Source organism: Aulonocara stuartgranti, assembly GCF_965226115.1.
Source record: "Aulonocara stuartgranti genome assembly, chromosome: 17".
Lineage (NCBI taxonomy): Eukaryota > Metazoa > Chordata > Actinopteri > Cichliformes > Cichlidae > Aulonocara > Aulonocara stuartgranti.
This window is the reverse complement of record NC_138953.1, coordinates 15,892,950-15,912,887: the sequence shown is the minus strand read 5'-3', so window position 1 is coordinate 15,912,887 and position 19,938 is coordinate 15,892,950. Positions and strand designations below refer to the sequence as shown.

General features: G+C 43.0%; 1 protein-coding gene across 1 annotated transcript; it reads right to left on the bottom strand.

Annotated features, from left to right (window-relative positions):
• Positions 1 to 1,551: 1,551 nt before the first annotated feature.
• Positions 1,552 to 19,008, bottom strand: orc1 (origin recognition complex, subunit 1). Its single transcript, XM_082509679.1, has 17 exons — positions 18,716 to 19,008; positions 16,837 to 16,961; positions 15,639 to 15,811; positions 15,132 to 15,564; positions 13,602 to 13,854; positions 11,246 to 11,308; positions 10,830 to 10,931; positions 7,523 to 7,766; positions 7,339 to 7,445; positions 6,826 to 6,927; positions 6,515 to 6,686; positions 6,127 to 6,234; positions 4,354 to 4,503; positions 3,831 to 3,950; positions 3,564 to 3,733; positions 3,378 to 3,465; positions 1,552 to 1,921 (listed from the first exon to the last, which is right to left on the bottom strand). Exons 1-17 carry the CDS (start codon positions 18,808 to 18,810, stop codon positions 1,727 to 1,729), a joined length of 2,700 nt encoding a protein of 899 aa, XP_082365805.1. The 5' UTR covers positions 18,811 to 19,008; the 3' UTR covers positions 1,552 to 1,726.
• Positions 19,009 to 19,938: the final 930 nt, after the last annotated feature.

Genomic DNA, 19,938 nt, shown 5'->3' with positions numbered 1-19,938 from the left:
CACTGCAGCAATAACTTAGATAATTATAAGTAACAGTAAATACTAAATATTGAATGTCATTCTGCAGCACACAATGTGCTTTGAGGTTGGAGCCAAAAAAAATATAGTGTGCACACCTGTGTGTGTTCTCCATGTAACGATCTGCTAGAGGGTGTGGGAACCATAGCCCCGTCCTCCAGGGCATGAAGCAGGCATGGAAGAGATCCAGGCCCCAGACATCATAGATTTGGCCATATGAATATGGAAAAGGGTTGCTCTAAAGAGAAATCAAAAATAATAGCCAAAATAATGAGATGATCTCCAAAACGTAATTTGGCGGACCAAGAATCTGAGGAATACTCACAGTTGGATCAGGACAAAATATGAGAATAAAGCGAGAGGTGCATTTGTTAGATCTAAGAAGAAAGTGCATAAAATATTTCTTTAATTTAGAAAAAAGGAACTTTTAAGCCACGGTACACCTATGATTATGCCTGTATTACTGACCCTTGTATTCCAAGAGCACAAACACTGCGAGTGGCCAGCAGTGCTAGTTTGTCATTATGCAAATGTACTATTTGTTATGTTGGGGAAACCTGCATTAAGCTAAGACTGAAGACGTCACTTCGGTGAGTGATGAAGCGTTTCGTCCAGATGAACAGAAACTTTTGGGGGCAAACCATTTGTCTTTTTTCAAATTTACACTATCCATACCTAAATGAACAAAAATAAATAAACATTTTTAGTTTCCTGCCTCTTCCTGTACCACTTTTTCCTCAAACTGCTCATAAGCTTCCTCAAACAACCATTAATTAAATTAAAATGTATTAATATAACATCAAATCACAACAACAGTTGCCTCAAAGCTCTTTATCTTGTAAGGTAAAGACCCTACAATAACACAGAAAAAAACACAACAATCATATGACCCCCTGTCTGCAATGGGAAGGAAAAAGTCCCCTTTAACAGGAAGAAATCAGGCAGTATGTACAAACACTTTATGGTGTCTGTACATACTGCTGGTTCAGGGTAGAGCAGTTCATCTACTAACTGGAAGGTTGATGACTTGATCCCTGACTATTGCGGTCTGCATGCCAAATATCCTTCGTCAAATGAGATTTATTTCTTCTCGAAAACCACATAATATCTTAAATCACATATACCACATAGGTCAAAAACAAAAAATAAACATGTAGGTCACAAAACCTACAGCAGAAGCACAACACTTAAATTCATTTGTTTGTAGCTGCAGATTATTGCCATTAAACAAACATGGGTTTGTGTTAATGAACAACTTGTGTAATGTACAAAATGTGGATATGCTACATAATGATTACCAAAAAAAGTATTCCTTGGTTCATAGAGAAAAGAGTTGTGCTTCAGTGAATCTGCAACATGGTCCACAGTCATGATGGTGATGCGTTTTCCATATTAAACTCTCATCAAACTCTGCTAGCAGAGAAGCGTCTTTAAGTTTCTTTACAGCTTGAGTGTTCCTGATCCCTAAAGTGCAGCTAAAACTCTAAAGAAACTATAATCAAAGAGGTTTTAATATTACTCCAAGAAAGCAACTGAGGGATTAGTAGAATTTTATTGTACATTTAAGACAAACATAAAAAATAAAATCCAGAGACAGAAGAAAATCTTCCAGTAAAATTGGGGACAAAGATTTAAGCTCATAACTAAAATCCGTGGACGAGGGTTCACTTTTCTGTCATTGTTCAGTTTGTGTGAAAGACTCCCCCCTTCAGTCAGCTTTCAAGGCATAAAAGATGTCATCCTGGCTGACGTTGAGTCGGATGTGCTGCAGGACTCCCAGGTGACTCGGTTCCAGCAGCAGCAGCCTGCAGGCTCCCAGACGCTGACAAACAGCCAGACCCTCCGAGACACCGATGGGCCGAAGACCTTCAATCCGACAGAGAGCTTGGTGCTGCACGAACACCTGGCATACAAAACACAAGGGGGCCTGATGTTGCATTTCAAGTTGAGACACAGCACTCCAATTCCACAGTGCAATGTGAAAGTGGACTGTGTTAAAATGACACAATCAGCTACAATTGTTATCTTTATGTGTAGCCTTTTAAGCTTATAACTGTAGAAAATTTGGGCTGCAATTATTGTAGTAACCGAGTTAACTATTGATGTTTGTTGTGTTATCTGTCAATCATCACACATTTTGTTTGAGGGAAAAAAGGTTTATAAGTTGAAACATTCATGGAATTGGCAAACAGGCAAAGAGAGCTAAAGCTGCCTATTACAAGTTTTAAATCCCCATTTTAAAAAAGGTCCTACTTTTAACGATTTCTGTGCTAATATAACCCTAATTAAGAGGATATCAGGTTAGTTAAGTAGCTGAGAGGATTAATTCATTTCAGCAGGTTTAAATTAAATTAACAAGTGCACTAGAAGGGTAACAATGAGAAACCCCAACACAGGGATGGTTTTGCAGGAAGCGGAAACTGAAATTTTTCCCTCCTCATCTTTTCTGACCAGCGTACTACTGGTTGCATGACACCCTCTAGTGGTCCCTATGCTCACTGCCATGGAGCAAGACTGGCCTTTGCCATAGAGAACCAGAACTGGCAGGTACATTGATGCTTTTTACAGAATACAGCAGGCTCATTCTAAACACATGTGACAAACATAAAAAGACTGGAGAATCTGTACAGAAAATTATGCTGCCTGTTACATCGTTCAGCATGACTGATGGGTCATGCTGAGGTGGACCAGTGATGGTCTGGTAAAACACAGGCATGAAGGGATGCACAGACCGCTACAGGATAGGCAACAGCCCTGAGGGCCACTAGGATTTGGGATGAAATCATTGGACCCATTGTCAGACTCTAAAATGAGGCAGTACCAAGGCTTATTTAGAGAGAATATTCAGGAAGTTCCTGGATGATGAAGGAAGTTATTCCAATGCAACATCCTCTGGATATTATGCAAGCATCACTGCCATTGTCACTGAAATCGACACGCATTTCATTCTTTAGGACACTGCAGAGATCTCTCTCATTCACCTCCAGTTAACGACGACTGGAGCTGGGTAAGCTGAAAGCCCAGTGATTTATCATCATAACAGATGAGTTTTGTACATGTGTGATGTACTGTGATAGACTGCACAGAGATAGACAGTACAGACTGTAATCTAAAGAAAAATGTAGGCCTGTGTTTCTGAGCTCATCTAATTCCTCACAGAACATCCAGCCAAACATGATTTCTAGATTATGAATGAATATCTGTATTCATGTTAGATTTAAGGTCTGTGTTTTATTCTTTAAATGTGTATTTATTGAAGCCTTTAAAAAAGTAAATCAACTTATGGATTCGTTTCATATACAGTCTATAGAGGCTTGTTGGTTTTGTTTTAGTAACTTTAGTTGTTTTATATTTCTCACCTGTTGGAAAGTCGCCTCTTCCAATCCCAGCCGCCTAAACTCTGCAATAGCAGCTCTGAGGAAGAGCTGCTCCTGTGTTGACGCACACCTGAAAAAAAACAAACCACATCAGTCACTTCTCCTCACAGCTGCCAATGTACATCTCTACAGCGTGCATTACTAAAGTGACCAAAGGTTTGGTCTCACCTGATGGCAGTGATGTAGGCAGAGGAAAACATCTCATTCAGTGCTTCCATCACGTGACTCATTCCCACCAATCCTGTGGAGGAAGGGTCAGCAGCTGAGTGCTCACAGATCTCCGTTGCCCGCCGACAGATGTCCAAACATCGGCGAGCATCACCGGACAGAGCGGCCACCTGCCAGATATGAGGGACACGGACGTGACTTGACGGTGGGCAGGTGAGTACACAACAGAGCGGGTGAGACTGCATTAAAGACAATCTGGTTGCCAACCTTCCTGGACACCAACTGCAGAGCGTCCTCCTCAAAGGCCTTCAACTTGTTCAGCCTGGACATGATGATCTCCTGCAACTGCTTGAAGCTGTACGGCTGGAATGACATCCTGGTCAAACCCTGGAAGCAGCAATGCAAATGATCAGTGGCTTTTAGTTTATGTTTTTTTCTTACAAGTCATCTGAATGAGATATTTAGTTGTTGTATTAATATTCAGATATTCAAAGGGCTGAAAAGCAAAATAAGTAGGAGAAGAAATGATCTCGAAAAGACAGGAAGTAAAGTGATGTCAAATTGTTTAACACAGTCTTGAATGAGAATTACACAAGTGCATTTCTGTTGCTACTACTTTGTCACAGCTTCAGCTTGTGTCCATGTGAGGGCAGGAACATAAATCAGCCGGTAAATTGCGGCTTTGGCTTCATGCTCAAATCTTTTTACCACACAGCAGTGACCTTTAAACCATCATTCATAGTATTGCTGTCAGGGAATGTAAAGAATAGCAGTGTTTAATCAGTCTCACCAGTCTACTGGCCACTCTGTTGATCATGATTCTCTCGGGCAGATCCATTGTGTTGGCGATGGTCAGCACCACCAGGCGAGCATGACGCCGTGTGGGCCAATCGAACAGGTTGTACATCACGTTCTGCTTCCTCGTCCACAGCAGGTCTAACTAAAGCGGGCCGAAACAAAAAATATAGTACAGGATGGTTATTCTGCTATCACAATTCTTAGTTAAAAGTGACAGACAAGCACACAGGCTCTATACATGGTGTGAGCAGGCACCATTTCCTGAGAAACCTGGGGTTCTGCAACATGTTTAGCAAAAATTATCCATCCATCCTCTTCCCGCTCATCCTTACAGGGGAAAGGGTTACGGGTGGGAGGGGGCTGAAGCCTATCCCAGCTATCATAGGGTGAGAGGCGGGGAACACCCTGGATAGGTCACCAACCTAACACAGGGCTAACACAGAGACAGAACAAACGGTTATCCAGTATGATTTATATTACTAATTAGAGTAATATCGGCCTCTGTGATGAACATATCCCAACCAGACATGAACTTGTTAAAACTAAATAGACTATATTTCCAAATATGGGTCAGACATTGTGGTTGGACGACAAAGTCCGGTTTATAGACTCGGGTCTGTTTTATCCCAAAGATGTTCTATATAGCTGAGTGGAGACTCTGTGTAGGCCAGTCCAGTTCTACCGCACCAAACCTGCTCATGCAGGTCTTTATAGATCTTGCTTTGTGCAGTGGTGTGCAGGAAGGAGCCACCCCCAAACTGTTCCAACGTAGTTGGGAGCATGAAATCGATCAAAATGTCTCGTTCTGCTGAAGCATTAAGAGTTCCTTTCTCTGGAACTACAAACATGCATGATTTGTTCCTCCAGGAAACACGTCTTCTCTGCTCTACAGTCCAGTGCTGACATGCTTTACACCTCTGCGTTCATTGCTTTGCAGTGTGCTTCATGATTTAACGATTGTATGCAGCTGCATGGGTTTCAATGGAAAGCTGTCTACACACAGTTCTCGAGCTAATCTGAGTTTAGAGGTCTATAGCGACTGACTCTACAGAGCGTTGCTGACCTCTGGACACCACGCAACTCAGCCTTCGCTGACCCTACTTAGTGATTTTATGTGGCTTTCCACTTTGTGCCTGAGTTGTCATAACACCACAAACAGCTGATTGTGGAATATTTAATATCAAGGAAACTTCACGACTGTACTTGATGTGCAGATGGCATCGTATCACAGTATGAAATTCATAGCTCCTGAGAGCAACCTACATTTCTTGGACTATTAGGCAGAATACCAGTTACCTTGTGATAAATGGTGAACAAGGGAATGTGAAGTCAGGGGCTTTGCTCACAGAATATAATTTAAGAATGCTGAACTTGTTCTCACGCCGCACGGTGGCATGGTGGTTAGCACTGTTAGCACCTCACAGGGAGAAGGTCCTGAGTCGACTTTCTGTGTGGAGTTTGCATGTTCCTCATGTGTCTCTGTGGGTTCTCTCCGGGTACTCCGGCTTCCTCCACAGTCCACAGACATGCGGTTACTAGGGTTGGGTTAATTGGTGACTCTAAATTGCCCATATTTGTCAATGTACGTGCACATAGTTATCTATCTCTGTGTTAGCACTGTGGCACACTGTTGATATACTGAGGGTGTCCCCTGCCTTTTGCTCTATTGTAGCTGGGATAAGCTCCGGGCCCCCATGACTATGATAAGGATAAGCGGAAAAAATTTCCTCTTTAAAAGAAAAAAAAAAAAAAAAATTGTTCTTACTTCATCCACGAGCATCACAATAGTCTCCTTCCTGGGCGCTAGGTTGCTGAATCTCTTTTCCAGCAGAACTGCTGCGTGGTCAGGTGTGGCTTTCTGACCAGTCAGTTTCTGCAGGGATGAGATAAATAAATGAGACGTTACTACGGCAGGTCAGCAGATAGCCCATGTGTCATTGGCCAGCACAATGAACCCCGAGCTGCCCCCATGCATTAATCACAAGTCTGTGAATGTTGGATAAAAGCACATAGGGATAGATAGCACTGTGTACACACACACACACACACACACACACACACAAGCTCTGAAGAGTAAGTTGGTGAAGTGATAAAGCAAAATGATTATTACTTGACTAAAGCCTGCAGCGGCTGTGAAAAAGCTTCATTCCCACCTGTAGGATTTGGACGTAGGCCTGGTGTGGGTCTGTCATTTTCATCCCATTGATCTCGATGAAGTGGAATGAAGGGATTTCGTCCATGTCAGCTGCGTGCTGCAGACAGCGAATCACCTCATGAACTGTCGCTGTCTTTCCAGTTCCTGGCACACCGGAGATGTACATGCACCTGTAATAAAACAAAATCCCACAGTTTTTCAAAAAAAAGACAAAACAAACAAACAAAAAAAAAACAACAGCCTCGAGACACGTAGACCCTGAAGTGTGCAGATGCGACTCCAGTAAGACTGCTAAAAGCTTTCTCTCACCCTCCTGTGTTGTCAATGATCTTGCTTTCCACAAAGCTGTAGATGTCCTGAAACTCCTGCTCCCTGCAGGGCAGAGACTCTGGCACCGATGACACATGCAGCCTGATAAAAGAGGAAGAACTCATTATAATACAACAGTTTCAATTTCAGTCGATCCGCAAGGAAACGTTTACTGCACCAACTCTCCATCTTCTACTTCGTGACTGCAACGTGCTTTACTACAGCCCTCTTTCACACATATGCGACTAAAAGGTCAGCTGCAGACACAATAACACAGTTGTTCCTGTTTGACTTTCAAGGACACTCAAAGTCCACCTGACGGGTGCATGCATTGTTGCTGCACTGTGGTTGCGGTTCAAAGAAAAGAAGAAAAGAAAAAAGGTCCACGGCTGTATCTTTATCATACAACATGGATACGCATGAAGCGTCATGCTCACCATCCGATGTGTCTGCACCGCAACAAAGAAAGTTTAGTTTTCTGAGTCCTTTCACTTGTGTCTACCGTGAGCTCACCTGGCTCTGGCTTCCTCCAGGATGTTAGCCGGCTGTTGGGTCTGCAGGGACCTGATGGGGATGCTGGGCGTGGCGTGACGGGGGGTTTTGGGCGTTCCCGGCGAGATCTGTAGAAATAGGAGCGAGACGGTGAGAAAGTGGTGATCTCATGTCTGAATATCAGTGTGCGTCTGGTCTTCATCACCTTCTTTGCGGGAGTTCTTCGTTGTGTTCTCGCTGAGGAGTAAGATTTCCTTTTTGAACGAGAATTGCCAGAACCCGTTGCAACATATCGGAACTTCTTCGCTGACACTTGATCATCAATATTCGGCCCATCCTCATCTTGACCCTCCTCTTCGCTGCTGCTCAGCAAGTCATTCTTAGATGGAACAAACTCATCCTCTTCCTCTCCGGATGAGTTTAGGTCCTGATCGTTTTCCAGAAGATTCCTGATGGAACACATAACAGACACCCTTAAGATTTACGAGTCCTTTTTCACTTTGTTAATGTTTGATTCTGGTGGTGCTACGAAGCCAAAACACAGACTACATAAGACTGACACAAGTTAAAAAAATAAAACAACAGAAAGGGTGTGAACGATAAAATGATCATTTGAAACAAATCGTGTTAATTCAAGCTTCAAGCAGCAGTAATGGTGCCCTCACACCTTTAATCCAGGTATTTCTTATTGCTTGAAATGTTTTAAGGCCTGGAAGCTTACTGGCCCTTATAAATAAATTATGCACACTGTGTGGTTTCAAACAACGCTCACTAATTATACTTAATTTTGCTCCACATATTCATGCGTGACTTTATGATGTAGCAATCACTGGACAAGAGGTGGGGTACACCCTGCACAGGTCGGCAGCCTGATGCACAAAGACAATCCTTCACTTTCACATTCACACTTATGCATAATTTAGATGTAATTAACTTCAGAGGAAGCCGGTGTACCTGGAGAGAACATGCAAACTCCACACAGAAAGGCCTCGACTAGTTGGTTGAGTCAAACTCAGAACGTTCAACTTTCCATTCAATTCAGGTTTATTTATACGCATGATCTGATATCGTCGTGTTGGTGTTGTTCCCAGATCAACATAGCAAGTGACCAATCAGAACGTTGTGACGTCATACTTTTGCGACTTCGGGAAAAACCGCCGTAAAACAAAAAACTGTACTGCGAGAAACCGCCTCTGTCCGCCGATCAACGGATCCTGACCCTGACCCTTTAATAAACGCTAAGCAGAATTGATATTGTCCTTGGAACATTGGAATTTCATAAATGCACGAATGGCTTGGCGCGCCGAAGAATAACGCCACAACAATGTGATTGGTCACTTGCAATGTTGTTCCAGGAACAACACCCACACGACGATATCAGATCATCCTTATTTATACAGCCTAATGCTCTTCTACCTTTAAATATCCTAGGAACCCCAAGTAAGCCTGAAGTCCAAGAGAGAAGTGCTCTAATGGGCTGATATGGTACTTTAAGGTCATTAAGATAAGATGGGGCCTGACTATTCAAGGCCTTGCATGTGAGGAGAAACAGTGCTAACCATCACGCTGCACACACACGGACACAAACAAATTCGCCATCAGAAAGTCAATGGCAAACTATAAGCCAGTTGCACAAGTTGCCATTAAGTGTGGGATTTACCAGTGAGATGCTCTGTCATTGCTGCCGTTTCGCAAAGACCTGAACCGCCTCAGCCGAATCAAGACTAGCTAAGGATACCGACTACGAAATGGAGCAATCGTCAGCACCTCCGCCACATGGATGACACCGAGCTGTATGCCAAGAGTGAATGACACATCAGTTAACCGATCCACACCAGTGGATACTACACCAACAACACTGGAGTGTAGTCACATGGTAACAAGGATAGGGGAGGCAGTCAGAACTACCAGAAGGCAACATTGCAGACAGCTAAAAGTACCTTGGAATACCACAGGCAAATGGGAAGCACGAAAGGGCCGCTAGGAAAGCTGCAACCAAGAACAAGATCCGGGCAATTAACATCTATGCCCTGCCAGTCACAAGATATCCTGCTGAGATAATAAGCTGGCAAAAGAAGGAGACAGAAGCCACTGACAACAAGACAAGAAAGCTCCTTGTCATCCATGGAGGGTTTCACCCAAACTCCAGCATCCTGAGAATGTGTGCTAAGTGAAAGGAACGAGGGTGAGTACTAGTGGGTGTCAGAACCAACAACCAGGATGAAACAAACATCCGTGATCATCAAGAAGATGATGTGTGCATTATGAATACCTCAGGCAGCAGAAACTTGAGAAAGGACAGGCCCCTGCACGGTATGTACCACTGGCAAATAGAGGAGGTGGCTGACATCCAGAAATCCTACCAGTGGCTGGACAAAGCTGGACTGAAAGACAGCACAGAGGCACTAATCATGGCAGCACAAGAACAAGCTCTGAGCACAAGATCCATAGAGGCTGGGGTCTATCACACCAGGCAAGACCCCAGGTGCAGGCTGTGTAAAGATGCCCCAGAGACAATCCAGCACATAACAGCAGGGTGCAAGATGCTAGCAGGCAAGGCATACATGGAACGCCATAACAAGTCGCCGGCATAGCGTACAGGAACATCTGTGCCGTGCCGAGTGTGGCCTGGAATATATGCCCCTAGGGTGGCTGAGAATGACCGAGCTAAGATCCTGTGGGTCTTGTAGACACAGATGGACAAACTGGTGATGGCTAACCAACCGATCATACTAGTGCTGAATAAGTAGAGGAAGAAGGCTGTGGTGATAGATCCAACTGTGCCAAGCAACATCAGAAAGAAGGAACAGGAGAAGCTGGAGAAATACCTAGAGCTAACAGGGGAGCTAAAGAAGATATGGAAGAAAGCAACTATGGTCCCCGTGGTAAGTGGTGCACTTGGGACAGTGAAGCTTCCCCCAAACCAGCCAAGTGGCTCCAGCAGATTCCAGGAATGACATCCAAGATCTTTGTCCAGAAGAGCGTGATCCTAGGAATAGCAAAGGTACTGCACAGGATCTCAAGCTCTTAGGCCTCTGGCAGAGGACAATAATAATAATAATAATAATAATAATAATAATAATAATAATGGATTGCATTTATATAGTGCTTTTCGAGACCCTCAAAGCACTTTACAATGCCACTATTCATTCACTCTCACATTCATACACTGGTGGAGGCAGCTACAGTTGTAGCCACAGCTGCCCTGGGGCAGACTGACAGAAGCGAGGCTGCCATATCGCGCCATCGGCCCCTCTGGCCACCACCAGTAGGCGGTAGGTGAAGTGTCTTGCCCAAGGACACAACGACCGAGACTGTCCGAGCCGGGGCTCGAACCGGCAACCTTCCGATTACAAGACGAACTGCCAACTCTTGAGCCACGATCCAAGTTTCAAGACTGCCTGCAGGGTCGTTTTGCATAACTGCACATACAAACAGGCACATGCATGCACTCTTTCACACCACTGTATGTAAAAATAAGAGAGATCCCATGGATCCACTTTTGCACTCACAGCTGTTTCTTGATGCGTGATGACACCACCATGGCCGACTTCCTCTTAGAGCTCCTCGGTGTTTCAGTGACCATTGGAGACTTTTCATTCTCCACCTCCGCTCTACACACACAACACATGGATGGGTATAAGAGGAACAGCCTGTAGTTTTTGGTTTAGTCTACACAAGGAAAACCACATCTTAAATTCAACGCATATATCAAATGCACAGTGTGTGTGACTTGTATGTGAATATGAATGTTAGTCAGGTGAACCTGGTTGATACTTCTCAGAGGAAAGTAGAACTGGATACAAACTGTAGCAAACCAAACATGTTGAAACAACAAGGATAAACAGGTCACGTTAGCATCACGCGGTGCTGTCTGTGTGCAGAGTGAAAGATTATGAAGGGTAAATGTATGGATGAGTGTACTCACAGAACACTGAGGACTGGCTCTTTAATGGTTTTCAGCTCTTTCTTTTGTGACACAGTTGTAGCTCTGTTTGAAAACACACAGGACTTGTTACAACATTTGAAAATCTCTCTAGACACTGAAAGGCTAATCACTTTAATATAGCTATCCAAACCTACATGGCTAATAACTGGTTGGGCCCCCCTTAGCAGCAACAACTGCAATTAAGCATTTGTGATAACTGGTAGTGAAGCACTGTGGAGGATTCTGACCCACTCATCTTTGCAAAATTGTTATAATTCAGCCACATTGGAGGGTTTTCCAGCATGAAACACCCTTTTAAGGTCATGCCATTCAAAGGTGGACTTTGGATCATTGTCCTGCTGCAGACCTGAGGTGTGCTTCAGCTTGAGGTCACAAACAGATGGCTGGACTTTCTCCTTCAGGATGTTTTGGCAGACAGCAGCATTCATGGTTCATTTACCACAGCAAGTCTTCCAGGTCCTGACCTGCCCCAGACCATCACACTACCACCATCACATCCAGCTGTTAGTATGATCTTCCTTTTCTGAAATGCTGTTACTATCATGAGATGTAATGTGCAACACACCTTCCAAAAAGTTCAACTTTTGTCTCTTCATCCACACAATATTTCGCACCAACTTTTAGGATATTCTTGCCATGCCGGCCATTTCTTGCCTAGTCTCTTTCTTATGGTAGAGTCACCATAAGAAGGGGAGGGGGTCACTTTTCCCCACACAGGGCTATGTAGGTTTGGATCCCCCCCTTTTAATAATAAACACCTTTATTTAGTAAGTGCATGTTTGTTGTCTTTGTCAAATGTTTCAGAGCATCAAACAACAACAAATACTAAAGTGTGACAAACATAAAAAAGAGGATATCAGTAAGTAGGGATGGGTATCGTTTAGGTTTTATCTGATACCGGTGCCAAATCGGTACTTTTGAAACGGTGCCGGTGCTCAAACGGTGCTCGAACCGGTGCTTAAAGAATGGAGAACACAAAATTGGTCCAAAAACCTCTCATGTTCAGCTGGTTTTTTGTAAAAAGATAACAATGTTAGCCTTTTCTGCAGCTATGGGGCATATATGGCATCACTCTTAGCTGGAAGCAGTGCTTAAACAATGGAAAAAACACAAACTTTGTCCTAAACCTCTCATGTTTAACTGTTTCCCTCTTTTTCTTTGGTCATTTTAGCCTTTTTGGCCAGGATGAAGGGAGTATCTGCCATCAAACAAGAAGACAGCAGCATGTAGCTATGATGATGTTTGCTAGTTCACCTTACATGCATTAATATAATAACGTGGTTAGCCTACTCAACGTAAATTACACACGAACAACATTAAGCTACTCACGCAGAGAAGAACGGCTGCTGCTGCCGTCAAATACGGCGCATTTCTCGGCTTTTAAAAAAAACGCTATGTGTCGCCAGGTGTTTCATCGGATTCTTGGTGTTACCTCCTTTGACAGTATCACAGTATCAGCTTAAAGCACTTGTTGCAGGCTGCTGAGTTTGCATATTTTGCTGTGAAGTACAGCCAGACTTTTGACCGCTTCGCCTTGGACATTTTTAATCTGTAGCTCTGCTCTAACAGAACGTACGTACCTGGCCCCGCCTACTATCCTCGGAAACATAAAATGATTGGCTAGAAGTGTATCACAGCTCAGGGAAAAAAAGCACCGAAATAAAGCACCGAAATGTGCGCTGCTTTTCGGTCTGGTTACTACCGTTTATGTCAGAACCGGTGCCATCATGGCACCGGACACCAGTACCCATCCCTATCAGTAAGGGGGCAAACGCTTTTTCACACCACTGTATACTCTCCTTGGAGTGGCATCGCTTATCCTCTGTGTCCTAACCAAGATCTTTGTTGAACCAGTCACCATTTCATCACCTCCCAAGGACTGAAAGTGGCACCAGTGTGCTTGGTTTTATACCAGTTATCTCAGGTTTTAAACCAATAACCTAATTATGCTCACATTCCTTTGAACTGTTGTACCTGTTTTGACCTGTATAAAAATCAGGCTCCACCTCCTGAGCTACAACAACCCCTTCCACTACAAGTGTGTATGTTTACATCGAGTTTAAGTCATTTAAAAAAACTAAATATAGAAGCTTTCTTGTTTCAGCCGGTTTATCTTTGCGTTTGAAAAGTTTAAAACAAGCAAAATCTAAACGGACCTTAAGCTGAAAGTAGGAAGCTGTGAGTGTCAATGAAAATCTCTTAATTTTTCAATCTTAACTTGAAAATCCCTAAACCTAACTTAGAGTTTCTACTGCATATTGTAAACTGTGTGACGGTTGAATTTACATAATTAAATGACTGGCTTTCAGTGTGTTGTGTGCGAGACGGCGCTGACCTTGTGGAGTCATCCTTGGCTGGTGACAGAGGGCTATCCGAATCAGAGAGTTTGTTGAGGAAGACAGATGAGGGGACACCACACCGAGCACCGGTGGGTCTGTGGGCCTTCCTCAGGGGTGTGAGGCTGTGGGTGACGGGCAGAGGATGAGCGGCAGAGGGAGGAAGCCTGCGAGTCAGTGTCACCTTTGATTCCAACTCTTCATTTAGCAGCTGACTCAGGACTTCTTCACCTGTCACTGACTTGTCTGGACCTGACAGGACAAAGATGGACAACAGAGTTTTATTCACTTAATGCAGTTTTATTTATATAGTGCCAAATCACAACAGCCGCTTCAAGGCGCTTCATATTGTAAGGTATTGGCCCCAAAACTTGGGATTCTGTTTACAATGTCAATAAATAAGAAAATGCAATGAATTGCAAATCTCTAACCCATATTTTATTCACAATTGAACAAATCAAAGGGCTAAAAAAGTGCTTTTAAATACATCTAAAATGAACATCGACTGCAGCAGGATTGGATTAAAAAGCTCAGAGACGTAAAGATGGGCATTGTCACTAAATCTGCAAATACGTCTACAAATTGTGGAAGAAATTCAGAAAAACGTTTCTCAACATAAAAGCCAAGACTTTGAATATCTTATCATCAAGGACACGGCCGAAAATCAGTCTTGGATTCCTGTAATCTGTGGGCTTTCAAACTTCACAAGACTCAGATCTGTCATGGAAATCATTGCGTGGGCTAGGAAGCTTCTAGAAAGCTTCTTCGTGAACATGATCCAGAAACACTTCGTCTTCTTTGGGTCGTAGGTGATTTAAAATGGACTGAGACAAAGTTGAAAACTGTTGCTTGGTCAAATAAATTGAAACTAGAAATTTGGGAGACAAGAATGCTGCATCGTCGGGACAAAAAGGAAGAGGGGCCATCAGTGAGTCTAAATCTCTGATAATATGGAGGTACATTAGTATTTATGGAACTGACTTGCACACCTGGAAAGGCACTGAAAAAGCTGAAAGGCATCCAAGGGGTTTAGAGAAACTTGCTCCTGTCAAACACATATTGGTTTTGTAGAAGGGTCCAGGGGCTGAACTGGCCTGGTCCAGGCCATTGGCCAATTGAAAACATTTACTGGATCATGAAACTATAAATATGACAATGATCCAGTTCTGCTGAGGAGCTAGAATCCTATATAAGATAAGAAGCGAGAAAATTCCTTTCTGGAAAAAGAAAAGAAGAAAAGAAGAAGGAGGTGGTATGCTACACAGTGACAAATATGGTCCAGGTGCTGGTGCCATCCAGAAATAACCTTTCTTCTTAATTTGACTTTTTTTGTTCTTAAAATCGTACATTTTCTCAGGTATTCTATGCTCGATTGTGAATAACAAATGGATTTATGCAGACTTGCAAATTCTTGCATTCTGGTTTTAATCAAACTTCACGACTTTTGGTATTAGAGATATATAAAAAGCCCTGTTGTTCTCTGGTACGACAAAGTGGTTGCATTTTAAAATCCTTGTGCGAACACTCACTGCTAAGCTCCAGTCTCTTTCGGACACCAGGCGTCCTGGCCGTGGCATTCCTCCTCTTGGCACTGAGGCATTTTGACGCTGACAGTTTAGTGGCCGAGTGAAGTGACTCAGCCTCGACATTGGCAGGTGTACCTACACTGCTGCAGCCAACTTCCCCTAATGACGCCTTCTGCATTATGGCGTGGTCCGGTGTGGGTAGGACACGCCGAGAGGGTCCTCTGGGGGTGGCTGCAGACTGGGAGCAAGAAGGTGATATCGGGAGGGAGGGTTTAAGACAGGAAGGAGGTGAAGAAGCAGGTGCTGGCTCAGCGGGAGACTCCATCACGGTCGAGTTCACCACCCCGAAGACCTTGGAGTCCCAGGACAACTTCACGTACAGGGTATCTTTGTCAGAGGAGTCAGGGAACGGGTCATTGCTGTCGAGGTGCTTCACCTTGGAGATAAAGGAAGGAAATTAAACATTTTCGCATTTGACTTTAAAGCATTTGTGATTTAAATGAAGCTCACCTTCACAGGCCTGAGGATGGACTCGACGTTGACCTCATTATCACAATTACGACATTCATAGTAGAAGATCTCCTGCGGATGAGGCTCTCTGCCAAGCAATTTCAGTTTGTTGACAGGCAATTCAGACACACGCATGAACCACTGAACTACTGCCTTCATCTGTTGCCCATTCTCTGGAAGAGACAGGCACAAGACAAAGAAAGTCAGTGTCTCAAAGTGGAACAGAGTAAATATCAAGTTAGGCCATTTGAGATTAGTCTCGAGTTGTTTTAGTCCAACTGAAGTCCAAGAAAGTCAAGTCGCGTTCTAAATTATTCTAAATCCATTACTATTTGAAACAAGACCATTTCAAGTGTCCACTAATATGATCTCAGACTTAAGATAGCCAAGAGACATTCAATGATTGATTGTGTTGGACTTGATTGCTCAGGGCTCGCAAAATTGCTAGCCCGACGTCCCGGAGCTAGCGATATCTCCGGTCGGACGACCAAAATCTATCTCAGCCCCGCCCGTCGGGTTATCATGTAGCATGTAGCCCGACGGGCGGGCTACATAATCAGCAAGATCACATTCAGGCACAAAGACATTTAAAAACACATAAAACTATAAAACAGTACTTAAACAATTTACAGAGCTTTTTATTAATAACAATTTTACAAAATAGCAGAAACATATTTTCCTTACCTAATCATTATCAATAAAGTATTCAACAAATACACAGCCATGTGACAGCAGCAAAGTAAACCGAGGAAAATAGGTTTCACTCATACAAATTAACTGAAGAAATGTACAAATATCTCAGCCCCGCTATCATATAGCCCGACGGGCGGGGCTGAGATAGATTTTGGTCGTCCGACCGGAGATATCGCTAGCTCCGGGACGTCGGGCTAGTGATTTTGCGAGCCCTGATTGCTCCTTGGGTTATTCAAGTCTAAAATAATGTATCATCGTTTAAGGCAAGTCCAGCTCAGGACTCAAGTTGCCAAAGTCGATGTCAATTCATAAAAACAATTAATTAATTTTAAAAAGCTGTTTGTCAAACTTGAGACACGTCCATGTCAGCTTGAGGGTCAGAACCAAATCTGTCTTGAGTTAAGTCCCAAATCAGAGCCTAAGTTATTTGTCATCAGTTGAGAAAAGTACACGTCAGGTCCTTGGTTAGCTGAGCCAGCTCCAAGCTTGTGTGAATACGACTCACCATCACCATACAGCCTGGTAACTTTGGCCACATATGGGTTGTCTTCATCATACCCCTCTATGAGGATGTGTTGGCCTGTGTTGATGATGATTTTTGAGAGACCCTCCACACTGATCGCAAAAGAGCTGAAACAAACGGGAGAAAAGAAACAATCAAAAACTACCGATTATGGGAGCAAGAACTGGAATCTCAAAATACAGCCAGATTGATCAATGGTGTCAAAACGCCTTTGTCATCTAGCAGATATTTGATTTCTGGTTTAGGGTTAAAATTTCAAAACGGGTCAGTTCAAACGTCTTGATGCATTCTCAGTCATCCAGGAAAGTAAATCTCCAAAAGTTGATTCTGTTCATCTGGACGTAGCGTTTTGTTGGAGAAACGTTTCGTCACTCATCCAAGTGACTTCTTCCGTCTCAGCTGACTGCAGGTTTCCCCAATCTTATAAAGATTGCGCCAAAAATTGGTCCACCCCAAGGATCGGGTCCCCGACACAGAGTAACATAGTGTACGCTGTTAAGTGCCAGGAGGATTGCCAGGATTTATACATCAGGGAAACCAAACAACCTCTGGCGAAGTGGATGGCACAACACAGAAGAGCTACCTCGTCAGGCCAGGACTCTGCAGTCTATTTACACCTACAGGCCAGTGGACACTCTTTCAATGATGAGGATGTACACATCCTGGACAGGGAGGAACACTGGTGTGAGCAGGGAGTCAAGGAGGCCATTTACGTGAAAAGGGAAAGACCATCTCTGAATCGAGGAGGGGGCCTAAGGTTACATCTTTCACCATCTTACAATGCTGTGATCGCAGCCATTCCCCAACTCTCTGTGAATGGTACTCATGGCCATTGATCAGTGGTCTTTGACCAGTGGGTTTTGGTCAGTGGTTGTTGATCAATGGTAATGAGAATTTGCATAATTATGATTAAGGAACTGACCTCCCAATCCATTGTTCCTTCAATGGGCTGGTTTCAGTCATTATGCAAATGTACTGTTTATAAGATTGGGGAAACCTGCAGTCAGCTGAGACGGAAGAAGTCACTTGGATGAGTGACGAAACGTTTCTCCAACAAAACGCTACGTCCAGATGAACAGAATCAACTTTTGGAGGGTCATTTCAAAGCACCAAAACATAACTAACAAACTTCTGAAAATACACTTTAACAGTTCTTCTAGATTTCTATGGAAAGAAGGGTAGAGTACTTCCATCTGGTCACGACACCGGTGTGGATTTAAAGTCCACAAACAGTAAAAAACACACAGTACCGTAAAGCCAATGTGGCACACATTCCACGAGGCGTCATCAACCCATCACTAAAACTGTGCCCCCCTCCAGGCAAACAGTAACATGGTAGACTGCATTAAAACTGACTCCACCCATGAGCCCAGATTAGAGCTGTGATGTCCACAACACAGTTACCATCTTTGTACCTGGGAGAGTTCAATGCTGTGGACAAACTGCTAGCAACAAGTCAATAAAACAAACTATGGCAGTAAATTATATGTTAACTTTGTATGAGTGTCGACTTTGGTAACTTTGACATTTTTGTAACCACATCAAAGGCAAAGGCCGACAACATAAAGTGAAGAATAAGATCAAGGAGCGCTAGACTTTCCCTTCTTTAAAATAAACAGACAATTGTTGCCCCCAGCCACAGGGATCGAGGGCTAGGGACAACAAAAGAGCACAATCACGCGGCCCACCACTGCCTTAAATGATTATCACATAGTTGTTGCTTGATAGTTTGTCATTCTACTTAATTCATCCGCAGGACTCTTATCTCCCTTAATTATTCCAACAGAAACATTTTTAACCATCACACTGAAAAGACGGAGCATAAAAAGCCATTTTTTAAGGTGGAAAAATAATTACTCACTCATAGTCGTGGGTTTTTAGCCTCCTGTTGAAGCTTCGTGCCCTTCCACTCCACTCATATACTCGTCTGATTTTCATTCGAGTGAAATATTTCATCCTGTTTCGTGTCTTTCAGCTCACACAGAGGACAAAATCACAACAACAAAAAACAAAGTAACCTTCTCCCCACCGCGAAGCCGATCTGCCCGATTCTCTGATTTAATCTACTGAAAATACAATACAGGACAGCAACGAGATTTCGCGCGAAAAATGCGTAGTTTCCGGTTTTCTTTTTCGTGTCTTGAGGATCCAACACTGGCGTCATGCTGCCCCCTGCTGATTACTCCAGCCCTTCGGGGTTGCGTCAGGACACCAGGCATGAACTTTCTGTAACTTTCTGCTTTGCTCTTCATTTGCTCTTCAAATGTCCTGGTAAATTCATGCCTGAACATTTTCTGGGTTTTTTTGTTTTGTTTTTTTACGGAAGTTCACTAAATGGCAAAACGGACAATTGTGTAGATTTGCAGTATACTTTGTCCTAAATGAACACTTTACAGTATAAAGTGACTTAAGACAAGATTTGTTGACTGTTAAGTAGTGCCATATGAATAAAACTGAACAGATCTAAAGAAGGTGTTTAATAGAACAGGACAGATGGGTGACTGCAGTCCTCTGAGCACAAGGCTGACAGGACTTCCCCCCATATAATGAATAAATAAAACATAAAAATAAAAATGTAATTAAGACAGATTACTATACCAAACCTACAGATAAAAATGTGTTTACTGGGTTTGTTTTGTCAGCTCTAGCTTTTCAAAGACAATGAGGACCAAAGTACAATTAGAAGTGCTTGTTCTGATGAACACTTCATGGTTCAGAATCATCTTCAATGCACAACTTTTTCTATGCTGTGCTCAAGGTGCTCTCAGCTGTTTAACCCGACATATTTATAATTTAATCACATTAGGTCAACAGTGTCACAAAACAAGCCGCATACTTGAAATAACCTGGTCAGCATTACATAAATCACATTTTCAACAAAAGTTAGAAACGTTTAGTTAATATTTTGAGACAGACGCTTCACTCTATGTGCTATAACATAGACATAATAGTAAATGTGTGAGTCTTTACATTGTAGATTCTCACTGAAGGTATTAAAACCGTGAATGAATACGTATCGAATTATGTAGTAAACAAAAAGTGTGAAATAACTCAAAACATGTTTTATATTTTATATTTGTTATA